Below are 13,642 nucleotides of genomic sequence, written 5' to 3' on the forward strand. Positions count from 1 at the left end.
GTTGTGAGCCACCATGTGGTTGCTGGGATTTGAACTCTGCACCTTTGGAAGAGCAGTTGGGTGCTCTTTCCCACTGAGCCATCTCACCAGCCCCCAAATAAATATATCTTAAAGAAAAAAAAAAGAAGAGACAGGCAGATCCCTGAGTTCAAGACAGCAAGAGATCCGGTCTAATAATTAGGTTTACATAGTACATCCTCTGGAACTGCAGATTCCACACTTAATCAGTCAACCATAGGATCAGCTAGCCTCCGAACAAACAATCTGTGCATGCATGCGTGCGTGCGCGTGTGTGCGTGCGCGTGTGCGTGTGCGTGTGTGTGTGCGCGCGCGCGCGTGTCCGTCCATTGGCTGGGATACTCTGAATGTGCAGACACTCTCTCCTGCTATTATTGCTAAGTCATCCCGCATGGCTACTGTTACCCTGGTAGGTTTGCATTCTATCAGATGTTCCTTTTTTTTGTTTGTTTTGTTTGTTTTTTTGTTTTGTTTTGTTTTGTTTTTTTGAGACAGGGTTTCTCTGTGTAGCCCTGGCTGTCCTGGAACTCACTCTGTAGACCAGGCTGGCCTGGAACTCAGAAATCTGCCTGCCTCTGCCTCCCGAGTGTTGGGATTAAAGGCGTGCGCCACCATGCCTGGCTCCTATCAGATGTTCCTAAGCAATCCAGGAGTGATTTAAAGTTTACTGTTGAGAGTCAGGCATGGGGACTCCCATATCTGTAATCTCAGGAAGGGGTTCTCAGGAAGGGGTGGGGGGCAAAACAGGAAAGTTGAAATTGAAGCTAACCTGGGCTATATACACTGTAAGACCCTGTCTCAAAACAAAAACAAAAACAAAAAACCATACAGACAGCCAGATATAGTTGTGCATGCGTGTTCATTCCTGCACCTGGGAGATGGGAAAATAAGAAATTGAAGGCCAGCCTGGTATGTCAGAACAGACAAGCCCAAAACCAGCAAACCCAAAGCGGTGGGAAGTCAGTGTGTATTCATCATGCAGTTGTCGGTGGTCCCTTGCGGTGTGCATTGTCCAATGCAAGACTGTGCTGCACATTACGCATGGAGGCCACAGATGCTCAGCCACCGGGTAATATCCCTGTACCCCAATCTTAGGAACCCTTTTCTGCTCCCAAACAGTGATGTGCCCTAGACTACAACGTCCACAGTTGATACTAGCAGGGACTGACAGCCCCCAGAACGAGATCTCTCAGCGAGTCACAGGCTTACGGGCAGCCTTTCCCTTTCCATGTGTGATCCGCCTCCCCTCTCTCTGGTTTTCTTTAGCTGTGTTATGTCTGTGTGTCATTTTTTTCCCCATTGTGACAAAATGTTATTATCTTAGCTATTTGTGGATTAGGGTTGAGATTTGGTCTTGTTAGATAGTCTTGGTTGGGCTAGCATTTGATATGTAGCCTAGACTGGCCTCAAAGATGGCAATCCTCCTGCCTCAGTCTTCTGGGTCCTGGGATTTACAGGTGTAAGCCACAAGTACTGACTGCCTTCACCACTTGTAAATTTTTAAGTTTTATTCTGTGTATGGGTGTTTGGTCTGCATATATACCAGTGTGTGTGTGTGTGTGTGTGTGTGTGTGTGTGTGTGTGTGTGTGTTTGCACACGTGCGTGCCTTCAGAGGACATCTATCCGGTCCTCTGGAACTGAAGTTATAGACAGTTGTGAACAGCCTCATAGGGTATGAGAACTGAACCTGGGTCCAGCCCCCACGAACTCCACTTTAATCACTGCTATTTCCTTACACAGATCCACTGTACTTGTTTTAGCCTGTTGTCAGTTGGTGGGCACACTAAAGTTGTTTTTAAAGACACAACTTTACACTTTGTGCCTAACGTCAGTACGAATGGTCCAGGTTCTCCTCTGATTGTGTGTTCTCATGCTCTTGGGTGTATATTTGTTGCTGGGTCATCCGGCAGTTGTGTTAGGCTTTGGGGGAAGTCCCAGGCACGTTCCACATCAGTTTCCCTTGCTGCCAGCAGCAGCTCCTTCATGGTTATTGTTGTCATTTGGCTATTAGCATCCTGGGGGTGTGTGAAGTGGTTTTAATTTGCATATTTATAATGGATAATGATGTTGAACATCTTTTCATTGGTTTATTAACATTTATCTCAAAGACTTTTGAATTAAAACAACAACAATAACTTTTCTTTTGCCCAGCCATGCTTTAATTCCAGCACTCAGGAGGCAAAGGCAGGCAGATCTCTGAGTTCAAGGCCAGCCTGGTCTACAGAGCAAGTTCCAGTACAGCCAGGGCTATACAGAAGAAACCCTGTCTCAACAAACGAAAACAAATGAACAAAAAACTTTTCTTTAGAGATTTTTGGGTTTTAGAGACAGGTTTTCTTTGTGTAGCCCTGGCTGTCCTGGAACTCACTCTGTAGTCCAGGCTGGCCTTGAACTCAGAGATCTGCCTGCCTTTGCCCCTTCAAGCATTGGGATTAAAGGTGTATGCCACCACTGCTCAGCGAGATGTTCTTGACTTTCATTTTATGTATGTGTTTATCTTAATGTATATCTGTGGCTGTATTGCCAGAGGAGGCTCTAAGATGGGTTTGGAGTTACAGGTGGTCATGAGCCACCATCTAGGATCTGGAATTGAACCTTGGTCCTTCCAAAGAACAGCCAGTATTCTTAGCCCCTGAGCTATCTCAACAACTCCCTCTTTTCAAACTTTGTGTATATTTGTGGATATGTGCATATGCGAGTGTGGGTTTTCTCCCAAGTACAGAAGAGGGTATCAGATCCTCTGGAACTAGAGTTACGGTTGTTATAGTTATGGTTGTTGTAAACCACCTAAGATGGGTGCTGGATGCAAGAACAACATCCTCTTTTAATGACTTGGCTACCATCCTGCTAGCCCCACATTTCTATCTCTTCTCTGTTTCCTTCTTTCTTTGCTTATTTGAAGCGTGGTCCAATAGCTTAGCTGGCCCTGGGGTTAGCCTTGAACTCCTGATCTTCCTCTACTACCTAAGTGCTGCTGGGAAAAGTGTGTGCTGTTATGCGCATCTCTGTATATCTTCTTTAGCCAAATATCTGCTGTACTCAGACTGTTTGTCCCGTTACTTTTTTTTATTTTTTTTTTATTTTTTTGAGAGACTCTCATGCAGCCCATGCTGGCCTCAAAGTCATTATGTAGCTGAGGCTAGCCTTCCGTCCACAGTGATGGAATTACACATACATGTACACCATCCCTGGCTGCCCCCTTTCCCTGCTGAGACTCTAGATGTCCGTAGAAATCCTTCCCCGTGTGTAATCTCTGTACTAGCATTCCTGGTTAGCGTCTCTAGTTCTCCTTTGCTGTCCTGGGCCTCCGAACATGAACTGTATGCCACAGTAACTATGAGGAGCCCACCCGTGAGTTCCCAAATCACGCTTTCCAGACATTGCCCCAGGATGCTGCTTCTTTGTGTTCAACATTCGGGGAGCCCCCATTCTTCTCATAGACCAGCTCTATCCCTGTCCCCCCCAGGGTGATTGCCACTGACAACTAAGTACCCTGAGGCCACAATATCTGATTAGCCCCCAGTGGGTTCCAGCACAGCAAAACTGGGACATGACCTTGGCAAATATTGGTTGGCTGAATCATGCAGATTTAAGAAACCACCCCCCCAACCCATCTTCCACCAAGTGATGGGCACTTACTCTGTCGTCTATGCTTTGGGTGGTGGTGCCTGGCTCTGAAACATCTCGTTTAACATGAGTGGAAAGGAGTAGATGTCAAGGGAAAGGTGCCTGCTTTTGCAGTGAGCCTTCAGTCTGACCTTTCCCTTCTGCCTTTGTCGTGATTGATGGTTTTCCATTTTAAGGCCAGCCCCAGAGGAACTTGCTGACGGGTCACGGCGTGTATATACTCCCTGGCCTTCACTGCTCAGGGAGAAAGTGATCCCAGAGAACTGTGTGCTGGGAGAGTCAGCCTCTAGTATAGCATTCATTGCTCTGCCTTTGAGCCTTAGCTGCCTCTCTTTGAAAGTCATTTGAGGAGTGTATTGTCACCTGTGTTATGAAAGCAAAGATCTTGCCTTAGCCTTTTCTTAAAAGAGTGTTTTGTCTGAATTTTGTATCTGGTGACTTTTCCCTTAGCTATCAAAGTGGCATCGCTGTTGTTAGAATTTGGGGTCAGAAGGGAAGGTGTTGTTGATGCAGTTATGTAAACCAGAATCCACAGAGGAGTGGAGTGACTGCCATGTGCTGTCTACAAAGGAATGCTGGGAAGTGATTCTGTATTCTTAGTTCCCTGTGACTTCAGGGATCCTGGGACACTGTGGGGGGAGTGTCTAGTTTAATGTGGACCACTGACGCTGCATGTAGGGCTTCTTATTCATGATCTACACATTGGGGATAGATGGTGGAAGAGAGATGTCTGTCTGGGTTGTCTGAAACCCCACCTATTGGGAATGCAGAGGGCAAATGTCTGCTCCCAGATCTTAACCAACCAGGATAAGACCCATTGCCTGGCTTGCCTAGACTCACAGCCAGGTTGGGCGTTGGCTGGGAAGCCGATCTGGATCTGTGTAAATTGATATGTGTAACATTGTCTGATTGTCCGGGAGTTGTCCCTTTCTTCGTTCTTTCTGGGCTGGAATGTGGTGCGTTGCGCCCCCTTGTGGCAAGAAGCAGCAACCATCCTGGACGTCTGACAAATCTTTGATTTTTTTTTTTTTTTTTAAATCCCTTTTTTATGTCGCTTGTCTCTGTCCACTCTTTTCCTCACCGATCTCCCCGCTCCAGTTCCCTAAGTAGTCATGAACAAGGCCTTCGAGTCTGAAGAGAAGAGCAATAATATAACCTTTTATTTTGGGGTGGGGAGTGGTGGTTCGCTCCAACAGGCCAGTGTCTAATGGACCTAACCTAACTGAAGATCCAGCCCACTTATCACTTGTGTCTTTGTAGAGAAACAATCTCAAAATTAACGGAAAAGAAATATCGGGCTGCCTGGATTTTTAATGCAGCTGTTTTATTTACTATAGGCTTGTACATTAGAGGTAGGAGAGTGTTGAAGTTTCAACCAAATGTTTAGCTCATTTCTACCACGAAAAGAAGAGAAACCCAAAGGTCAGATATTTCTGCTTTTTAGAAAGTTGTCTCGGTTAAATGCTGAAGACAGTTCGCTTTGTGACAAACCTTTGTAAAAGGCCTGGGACTGCAGAGAGTTGTGGATCTTTACACTGACTGACCTGTGTGTAGGAAACGGTTGGCAACATACTATATGGGCTTTAAAAGGAAAATGCCGCTTTGCACCTCAGCCACCTTTAAACCAACTAAAGCACACAGAACGCTGCGTTAAAAATCGGAGAGTTTAATATCTGTGCAGTTATTGCCTTTACATAATTTTAAAAGTTTGAGATGCAGGAGTCGGTGCCAGGGATGAAGTCACCTCTTGGATCAAATATTGATGCTCGGGGTCTGGCTCACCCCAGAGACCTAAAACTTCCTCCTGGGTCGCTACAGACCAGGCACAGAGACCAACCAGCCCTGTAAAATGGGGCACGTGACTTCCCCGGGTGGTGCAGCCAAGTCCCGACAGAGGTGTGGGCTGGCTGGCTGTGGGCGGGGCCTGGGACGTGGGCGGGGCCGTCCTATAATTAGCAGGAGAAGCGCTTCTCCAGCGCGCATTGCTGCACCTCCAGGGCTGGAGAGCCTTCTTGATGCTCTGAGGACTGCATTCCTTCTCATCTCATCGACACCTCACTGGGGTAGCCGGGAGGAGACAGAGGAGAAGGAGACTTCCTGCCGTAAGAGGCCGAAAACTGTTACTAAATATGCTGGGGACTATTACCATCACAGGTAAGACTTCGGTGACTTTTTCTTCCTGCTGATGTGACTCTGGAAAAAGAGTCTCAAGCGGTGAGCAGTGTGGCGGGACTTTTATTGGCTTTCAATTCTCTCTCCCTACACTTTTCACCGGGAGAGCATTCCATGGCCCCTCGGAAACTAATGAATCGCACGTTTTCTTTTTCTTTTTCTTTTTCTTTAAACCAAAATCTTCCTGGAAGCGCTCACAGGACAATGCACCTGGTTGGGAGCTATATCCTTTCCCCTTAGGGAAGTGGGGGCTGTGCTGTTGAGAGAAGCCACAGCAGCTAGCCGAGTTGAATCAGCGTCAGATTCACTGTGGATAACCTGCCCTAGTCTAATTTTAAAAGTTCCTACGTCTGAGTTCGGCGCTTCCTAGAGCTCATTAAATATGAACGTCGAGTGAAGTCGTGTACCAGACTATTAGTTTAGTTTACTTCTGGCATACGTGGTTGGTATTAGTAAAGCCATAGTTACTAAATCTAAGGCAAGAAATGCCATTTAAGTATTAGTAAAAAAAAAAAAAAAGTAGTGAAAATAATTATTTTTCCCATGCTTGTTTTCTAGGAATCTACTTGTGTGAGTTGTAATGTTATGCCAACTTCTAGAAAGTGGGCAGTCTATGCCAGGCGTTCAGAATGCATTTGCACATCCACTAGCTTGGTGTTTGAAAGTCTTAGCCAGCTCTACCGAGCCTGGGCTATATAGGAGAGTGTGTGTTTATGCTCACATCCCCTTTTACGCTCTTAGAAAATTAAACTCCACTTGCTAACTTACATTTACAAAAACGGCTCTGATTTAAATATTTGAGACGAATGCTGCCAAATCTTTTGCCTCAAAGTGGGGCATAGACTTTCCAGGGCTTCTATATTTTTTCTCTGTGTAACTCCCCCCCCCCCCCAAAGCCGTGTCTCCCTGTGGAATTTTAAATGACTTCAAAAGTTTAGCAGAGCTAAAAATATCTCTCACTTCCTATAGTTTAGCTTGTTTATGCCGAGGGCTCTCTCATAGTCTGTCCCGTCTGTAACGTCTCTAGTCTTTCTACTGCTGGCCAGGGTGGAAATTTATGAAACGTAGAAATTAAAGAAGTTTAAAAAAAATGACTAGCATTCTTCTCCCAAGTCATTAGGTGTTTTGTTTAAGATTTGCTTGTGATAATGTGTATATGTATGTGCCAGTCAGTCCGTGTGTTGAGTACAGGTGCCCTCCAAAGTCAGAGATGTTGGATTCCCCCAAAGATCTCCCTTTCTACTGGCATTTCTTTCTGTATAAGGTGTTGCGCATTCCATGTTTTATTAATTTGCCGCATGCTCAGTTTCTTGTGGGAAGGAGGAGGTTCCAGCAGGAAATCCCAGTGGAGCCACAGGCAGAATATTTAGAAGAACCGTTCAGTTTTTAAGGTACTATTAAGTGGTTGGATCTACGGCTTTCTAGATCCTACCTCACACTGTGCATATGGACAGTGGTGCCTGGTTTTATACTTTTTGCCAGTCATCAGAAACTGCATAAGAGGCCAGGTGTGGTGGTGCAGGATTCGGTTCCAGCACTCAGGGCAGAGGCCAGCCGCGCTCCGTGGGTTCAAGACCAGTCTGGTCTATAATAGAGAGTTCCAGGCAGGCTGCTGTGACATGGGAAAACTCTGCCTCAAAAGAAAGGAGGCAATAATGAAAGAGAGAGAGAGCTCAGATCTTTAAATGGCAAGGGGTTGGAGATATAGCTCAGTTGATAAAATGTTTGCTAGCATGCCTGAATCTGGAAGGACCATCAGGAATGCGGAGCCTGGCTGGGATTCATGAGACCTCGTCTCAAAAAGAAAAAGAAAAAGATAAACTAGGGGGAAACAGAAGAGAACTACAGGGCAAGCAGCTTCTTCAAAGAATCTCAGGTTGACGCTTTTGGTTTTGTTTTTTTTGTAAGTTAACTGATTAAGGAGGATGTATTCTCAGTAGCCCTTAAGGAGTTGGTCAGAGCAAGTTGGTCAGAACTGGGCGTGGTGACATGAGCCCTCCATCCCAGCACTCAGGAGGCCAAGGCAGGCAGATCTCTGAGTTTCAGACCAGCCTGATGTTTAAAGCTAATTCTAGAACCACTTAGCCAAGGCTACACAGACTTAACCATGACTCAGACAGACAGACACAGACAGTTGTTCAGAATCTTTTTGTTTGTTTGTTTTTTTCGAGACAGGGTTTCTCTGTGCAGCCCTGGCTGTCCTGGAACTCACTCTGTAGACCAGGCTGGCCTCGAACTCAGAAATCTGCCTGCCTCTGCCTCCCGAGTGCTGGCTAGTTGTTCAGAATCTTAAAAGCAGTGAAGGCTTCTGCACTGTTTGTTTAAATAAGAGGGAAGACAGTTTCTGTAGCATTGGAGCAGAGCCTGGTGCTTTTGCTTCTTAAATGCAGGCAAGATGATGATAGAGTGTGTATAGCAACTTCTTAGAACTCTGTCTTCTTTCTTCTCTCCTTTCTTTTTTTAAAATTTATTTACTTATTTTCTGTATGTGGGTACACTATCACACCAGAAGGGGGCATCGGATCCCATTACAGATGGGTTGTGAGGCACCTTGTGGTTTCTGGGAATTGAACTCAGAACCTCTGGAAGAGCAGTCAGTGAGTGCTCTTAGCCACTGAGCCCTTTCTCCAGCCCCGTGTTTTTATAGTTCTAAAAGCAAGAGAAATCTTAAAAGACATTTTCTATCGCCTCTCTTCCAGCTCACACAGACACATGAGGTTCAGACAGTACAAGCTGAGTTAGGATCTGACGGATTGCCCACAGCACACGGCAACTTCATGCTGGGCTCCCATTAGCATGAACTGGGAATAGAAACTAGAAACTAGTTGTTGGCTTCATGATCATGAGAAAGCGGCCCCTTCCCTGATGCACAGCGGTGCTAGGTCTCACGTAGCCTAAGTGGCTTTGAACTCCCTGCTAAGCCAAGGATCACCCTTTCCATACCTTCCCTTTCTGGTCTTCCTGTGTCTCCTTCCCAATGCTGGGCTTACAGGCCACAGCTACCACATCCGGTTTATGTAGTGCTAGGGATGGCACCAGAGCTTTCGTGCACACCAGGCAGGGGCACTCTCCCTTCTGTGCTAGCCCAGAGTTACTACATGCATCATTTTTACTACTAGGGTGTGTTCCTGGGTGTGTGCATGCATGTGTACACGAGCGTGTGCATGAGAGAAATTATGCACACTCTCCAGAACTACTTTTTTTTTTTTTTTTTTTTTGGTTTTTCGAGACAGGGTTTCTCTGTGTAGCCCTGGCTGTCCTGGAACTCACTCTGTAGACCAGGCTGGCCTCGAACTCAGAAATCAGAAATCTGCCTGCCTCTGCCTCCCAAGTGCTGGGATTAAAGGCATGCGCCACCACGCCCGGCCTTTTTTTTTTTTTTTTTTTTTTTTTAAAAGATTTATTTATTTATTATAAGTAAGCACACTGGAGCTGTCTTCAGACATCAGATCTTGTTACGGATGGTTATGAGCCACCATGTGGTTGCTGAGATTTGAACTCCGGACCTTCGGAAGAGCAGTCGGGTGCTCTTACCCACTGAGCCATCTCACCAGCCCCCAGAACTACTTTTTAAGTTAAGAGAAAGTATCTTTCAGAGCTGGAGAGATGGACCAGCTGTTAGGAGCAGGACTGAGATGTGATTGCAGCACCCACATCAGGTGGCTCACGGGTGACTTTAACTTAACCTCAGCTCCAGGAAATCTGACACTCCTCCCCGTTCTACTCCTTGTGGGGCACCTGCATTCATGTGCATGCCCGCACACTAACATCCACATGTAACATAATTAAAAATCAATTTTTTAAACATTTTTTTTCTATTTTCATTCATTCACGCACATTTTTGTAAGGTTAACTGATAGTATCTTTGCTTGACAAATTGAGCAAAAAACGTCGTTCTTTATCTTGCTAAGTAAATGGGGGATACAAGTGTGGAGGCTCACTCCACACTTGGGAAACAGAGGCAGAGGATTAACTCTGCTTTGAGGCTAGCCTGGGCTACAAAGTGTCTTTTTTTAAAAAAAAAAAAATGGGGAGAGAGGGGAAGAGCCAGTGCTGTCCTTGGAAGGGGGTGGGGGTAAGAGCCAGTGAGATTTAAATTTTTTAATTAAAAAAAAAAATCCCAGCCGGGCGTGGTGGCACACGCCTTTAATCAAAACAAACAAACAAACAAACAAATAAATAATAAAAATTAAAACCCCCAAACCTAAGCTACAGAAGCATTTGTGCATGCTGTAGAGAGCTTATAATGGACTTTTCTATGCAAATTATTGGTGGGGGAGCAGTATGCTGCACACGGCTGGTGTCCGTGTCAGTGTTGGTTCTGGTCTGTGATGGGGACAGAACAGTAGTCCAGAGCGTTGAGGCGCTGCACCGGCCTCTGCCGCCCTTGACTCGGTGTTTTTGGTGCATTGTGGCCTCCACTGTTTCCAACAATTGGGAAAACCCTGAGTGGTGAGCTTCCTCTTGTCATAAAAGGAAGTTACCCACTCCTAGCTTCAGAGTCTCTCACAGGGGATCTCTTTCTGAGGGCATAGATGATGCTGTCAGGGCACCCTTGCATCATCACAGTGGCCAAAGAGCCGCATAGTAATGGTGTCACCTGGATGGTCCTTTACATTTCGGTGTTAAGTCCCGCTAAGCAGCTTTTCTGCCTGGCAGTTTCATGGCTGACGAGCGCCAGGACGAACACAGTTGAGCTGGACGTGTTTTGATATAAGGGGTGGGTTCAGAATGCAGAGAATTCCTGGAAAGAGTCCAGGAGCTCGTGGGGGAAAGTTAAACAGTTCCAGATGTCCCACACAGTAAGCTGTGCCTGGGGACAGAAAGCACTGGCTATTCTAAACCTGGATATTGAATATTGTCGTTTTTGTGGTCTTGCGCCTTTTTTTGTTTGTTTGTTTTTAAAAAGTGGTGTCACCTAAACTCAACGGTTAAATTTAGATTAAAATATTTAACATTTTTGTGAACGGGAGGACACTTTTATTTTTTTCTTTTAAGCTTCCAAATTGTGTGTGTGTGTGTGTGTGTGTGTGTGTGTGTGTGTGTGTGTGTGTGCGTTTTATCTCCATCTCCTAAGTGTGGTTGTCTCTTGACATCTGTGGGGAATTAGTTCCAAGACTCCCTTAAAATGTGTCCATTAGAGAAAAAGTGATTTTTTTTATTCAACCAGCCTATGTCATTTGTACTTTAAACACCCCTAGAGTCCTTGCACCACCTGTAAATAGTTGTTACACTGTAACAACTAACTGTAAATAGTTGCACCACACTGTAAATAGTTGTTACACTGTTGTACTGTCCTTCAGGAGAGGTGATGAAGAAACGGGGTTGGTGCAAGTTCAGTTTACATGAACTTTTCTCCCCAAATGTTTCTTTTTTCTCTAAGTCTGGTTGAATATTCATCCCAACCTTGGGACAGGAGAAGAAGATGGGTTGCTAGCGGGGGTGGGGGGAGGGCGATATGAAGATGCCCATTGCTATTGACTTGGACCTTTCGAGTGAGTGCCCTCTTCTGGATCCTGGTGAGTCTGAGCCCCAGTATGAATGAGCATCATTGGACCTCTGAGCACTCGAGGTTTGCTGCGTGAACAGCAGTTGTCTTCACAGTGGTAGGACTGCTGAGAGCTGTACTGAGTAGTTACTGTACACCGAGAGAGAAAGATCTCTTCTACAACTGCTTGTATTGATGCACGGACTTTTAAGGGGGCAAGGAAATGCACCCCGAGTCACTGTTGCTTCCAGGGACCTTTAAGCTTTTCCACTTTCTGCCTCGTGGGGCAAATCTAAGGCAGATGATTGTGCAGGAGCTGGAAGCCCTGCAGACTCAACCCCTTACACTAACTCCAAGGGCTCCACAGTTCAGCTGTAATCTATGCTTAATCCCCGGAGCCTGTGTAAAGGTGGAAGGAAGGCGCCACTGCAGAGTTAGCCTCCGACTTCTACACATGCGTGGTGGCGCTCATCCATCCATCCACACATAGCTGGTGGGAACACCAGCCTCTGCTGCCCATAGGGGCTCTACCACTGAGATTGTGTGTGTGTGTGTGTGTGTGTGTGTGTGTGTGTGTGTGTGTGTGTGTGTGACAGACAGACATGGACCAGCTCTCACCATGTAGTCCAGGCTGGCCTCAAATTCTCACAGATTCATTTGCTGCTGCCTGGACAGTGCTGGGATTAAAGGCCTATGTGTGGCACCTTCCCTCCCTTTAGAAGTCTGGTGGTTTAGGACTTCTTAACCCCCACCCCATCTTTGGGTCATTTTATGGTTTGTTTGTTTGTTTGTTTGTTTGTTTGTTTTCAAGCATTCAACAGCTTCTCAAGCTCTTGATTGGAACTTGCAACTTGGCTGAGTTTGAAAGTGCACCGGACCGCCCTTCTGGGTTCTGCTCGTGCACCTTATTGGTCCACAGCAGCCAGCTGGGCAATGCTGCTCTCTTCTGCTCAAACTCCATAATGACACTCCCTGTGAGCCCCAAAGTGTGACCACAAAAGCTAGGACCAATGAACTGCGGGGGTGGGGTGGAGTGGGGGGCAGGCACATAAACATGAGTTGTGCAACCATTATGCTAAAGTTTGGCAAACCATTGAACAACTTATCAAAAACAACACCACCAACAAAAAAGCCCATAAATATTAACAGTGATCATCTCTGCATATTGTCTTAACAGGAATCCTTGTTTCTATAGATTACCGATAGATGGCGGTAAGAACTCAGAGAAATGAGCTAAGTGCCTGGGCTTGGTGTTCTAGCTTTTAGGATGTGGAGGCAGGGGTGTTACAAATCCAAGGCCAGCTTCAGCTATATAGCTAGTTCATATTAACCTCAAGATATTTGAGGCCCCCACTTAAAAACCAAAAACAAAGTCAAAACAAAACAATAAGCACATTTGTTTTTGAAAAACAAAACAAAGCCATTTGCGTTTTTGAATGAGCATAACCAGCCAGCTTACTAATTAGCCGGCTGTGTGTTAATAGCGTTTTTTAGTCAAAATGTAAAGACGCCAGTCCGCAGGCTGGGGACCTGGCTCACTGGAACAATACAGTGGCAGCGGGGTGGGATGGGATAGCATGACTGTCTAGGACTCTATCTCTGTGTAGCCCTGGCTGTCCTGGAACTCACTCTGTAGACCAGGCTGGCCTCGAAATCAAGAGATCCCCCCTGCCTCTGCCTAGTGCTGATTAAAGGTTTGAGCCACCACTGCCTGGCTTCTTTCTCTTTTGGGGGAAGGGAAAGCTGGACTTTCCATTTTGCCCACCTGTAGACCCAGCACTCAGGAGCCTCAGGGTGTAGGGAGGGCTGAGGGAGGGGAGAGAGAGAGAAGGGTTGGGAGAGAGGGCTAGAGAGACAGGAAACTCACTATGTAGACAAGGCTGGCCTAGAACTCTCAGATCCTATCTGCCTCCGCCTCCCAAATTCTGGGATTAAAGGCAGGCACCACCACACCTAGCAATTTAAAAATTACATTTTATGCGCACATACACACATGCGAATGTCGATGTTCTTTAATGGAAGTCAGAGGACAGCTTGTGTGAACTGGTTCTCTCCTCCTGCCCTGTGGCCTGTGGGCCCCCAGGGTAAAATTCAGGTCAACAGGATTGGTGACGGGCACCTTCACTCGCTGGCCCCTAAGGAAAGACTGTTCTAGGACAGTTCCCTCCATGGGTGTGAGGTTTCCTGAAACCTCACCCGCAAACCCCCCCCCCCTTTTTTTTTTTTTTACCACATATGTAGGTTTTTTTTTTTTTAAGATTTATTTATTTTTTATTATATGTAAGTACACTGTAGCTGTCTTCAGACACTCCAGAAGAGGGCGTCAGATCTTGTTA

General features: G+C 46.0%; 1 protein-coding gene across 2 annotated transcripts in view; it reads left to right on the forward strand.

The window, feature by feature from the left end:
- Akap12 (A-kinase anchoring protein 12) overlaps nucleotides 1–13,642 on the forward strand; it is a 92,902-nt gene that overhangs the window by 62,019 nt on the left and 17,241 nt on the right. The window contains exon 1 of one of the 2 annotated variants that reach the window (XM_021221067.2): nucleotides 5,644–5,800. The exons of the other annotated variant lie outside the window; for it this stretch is intronic. Coding sequence (XP_021076726.1) covers nucleotides 5,776–5,800 — 25 coding nt within the window. The 5' untranslated portion in view covers nucleotides 5,644–5,775. Of the gene's footprint in view, nucleotides 1–5,643; nucleotides 5,801–13,642 lie in introns of those variants that run through there. 2 annotated transcript variants of the gene reach the window in all.

The sequence above is a fragment of the Mus pahari genome, chromosome 21, assembly GCF_900095145.1.
Source record: "Mus pahari chromosome 21, PAHARI_EIJ_v1.1, whole genome shotgun sequence".
NCBI lineage: Eukaryota > Metazoa > Chordata > Mammalia > Rodentia > Muridae > Mus > Mus pahari.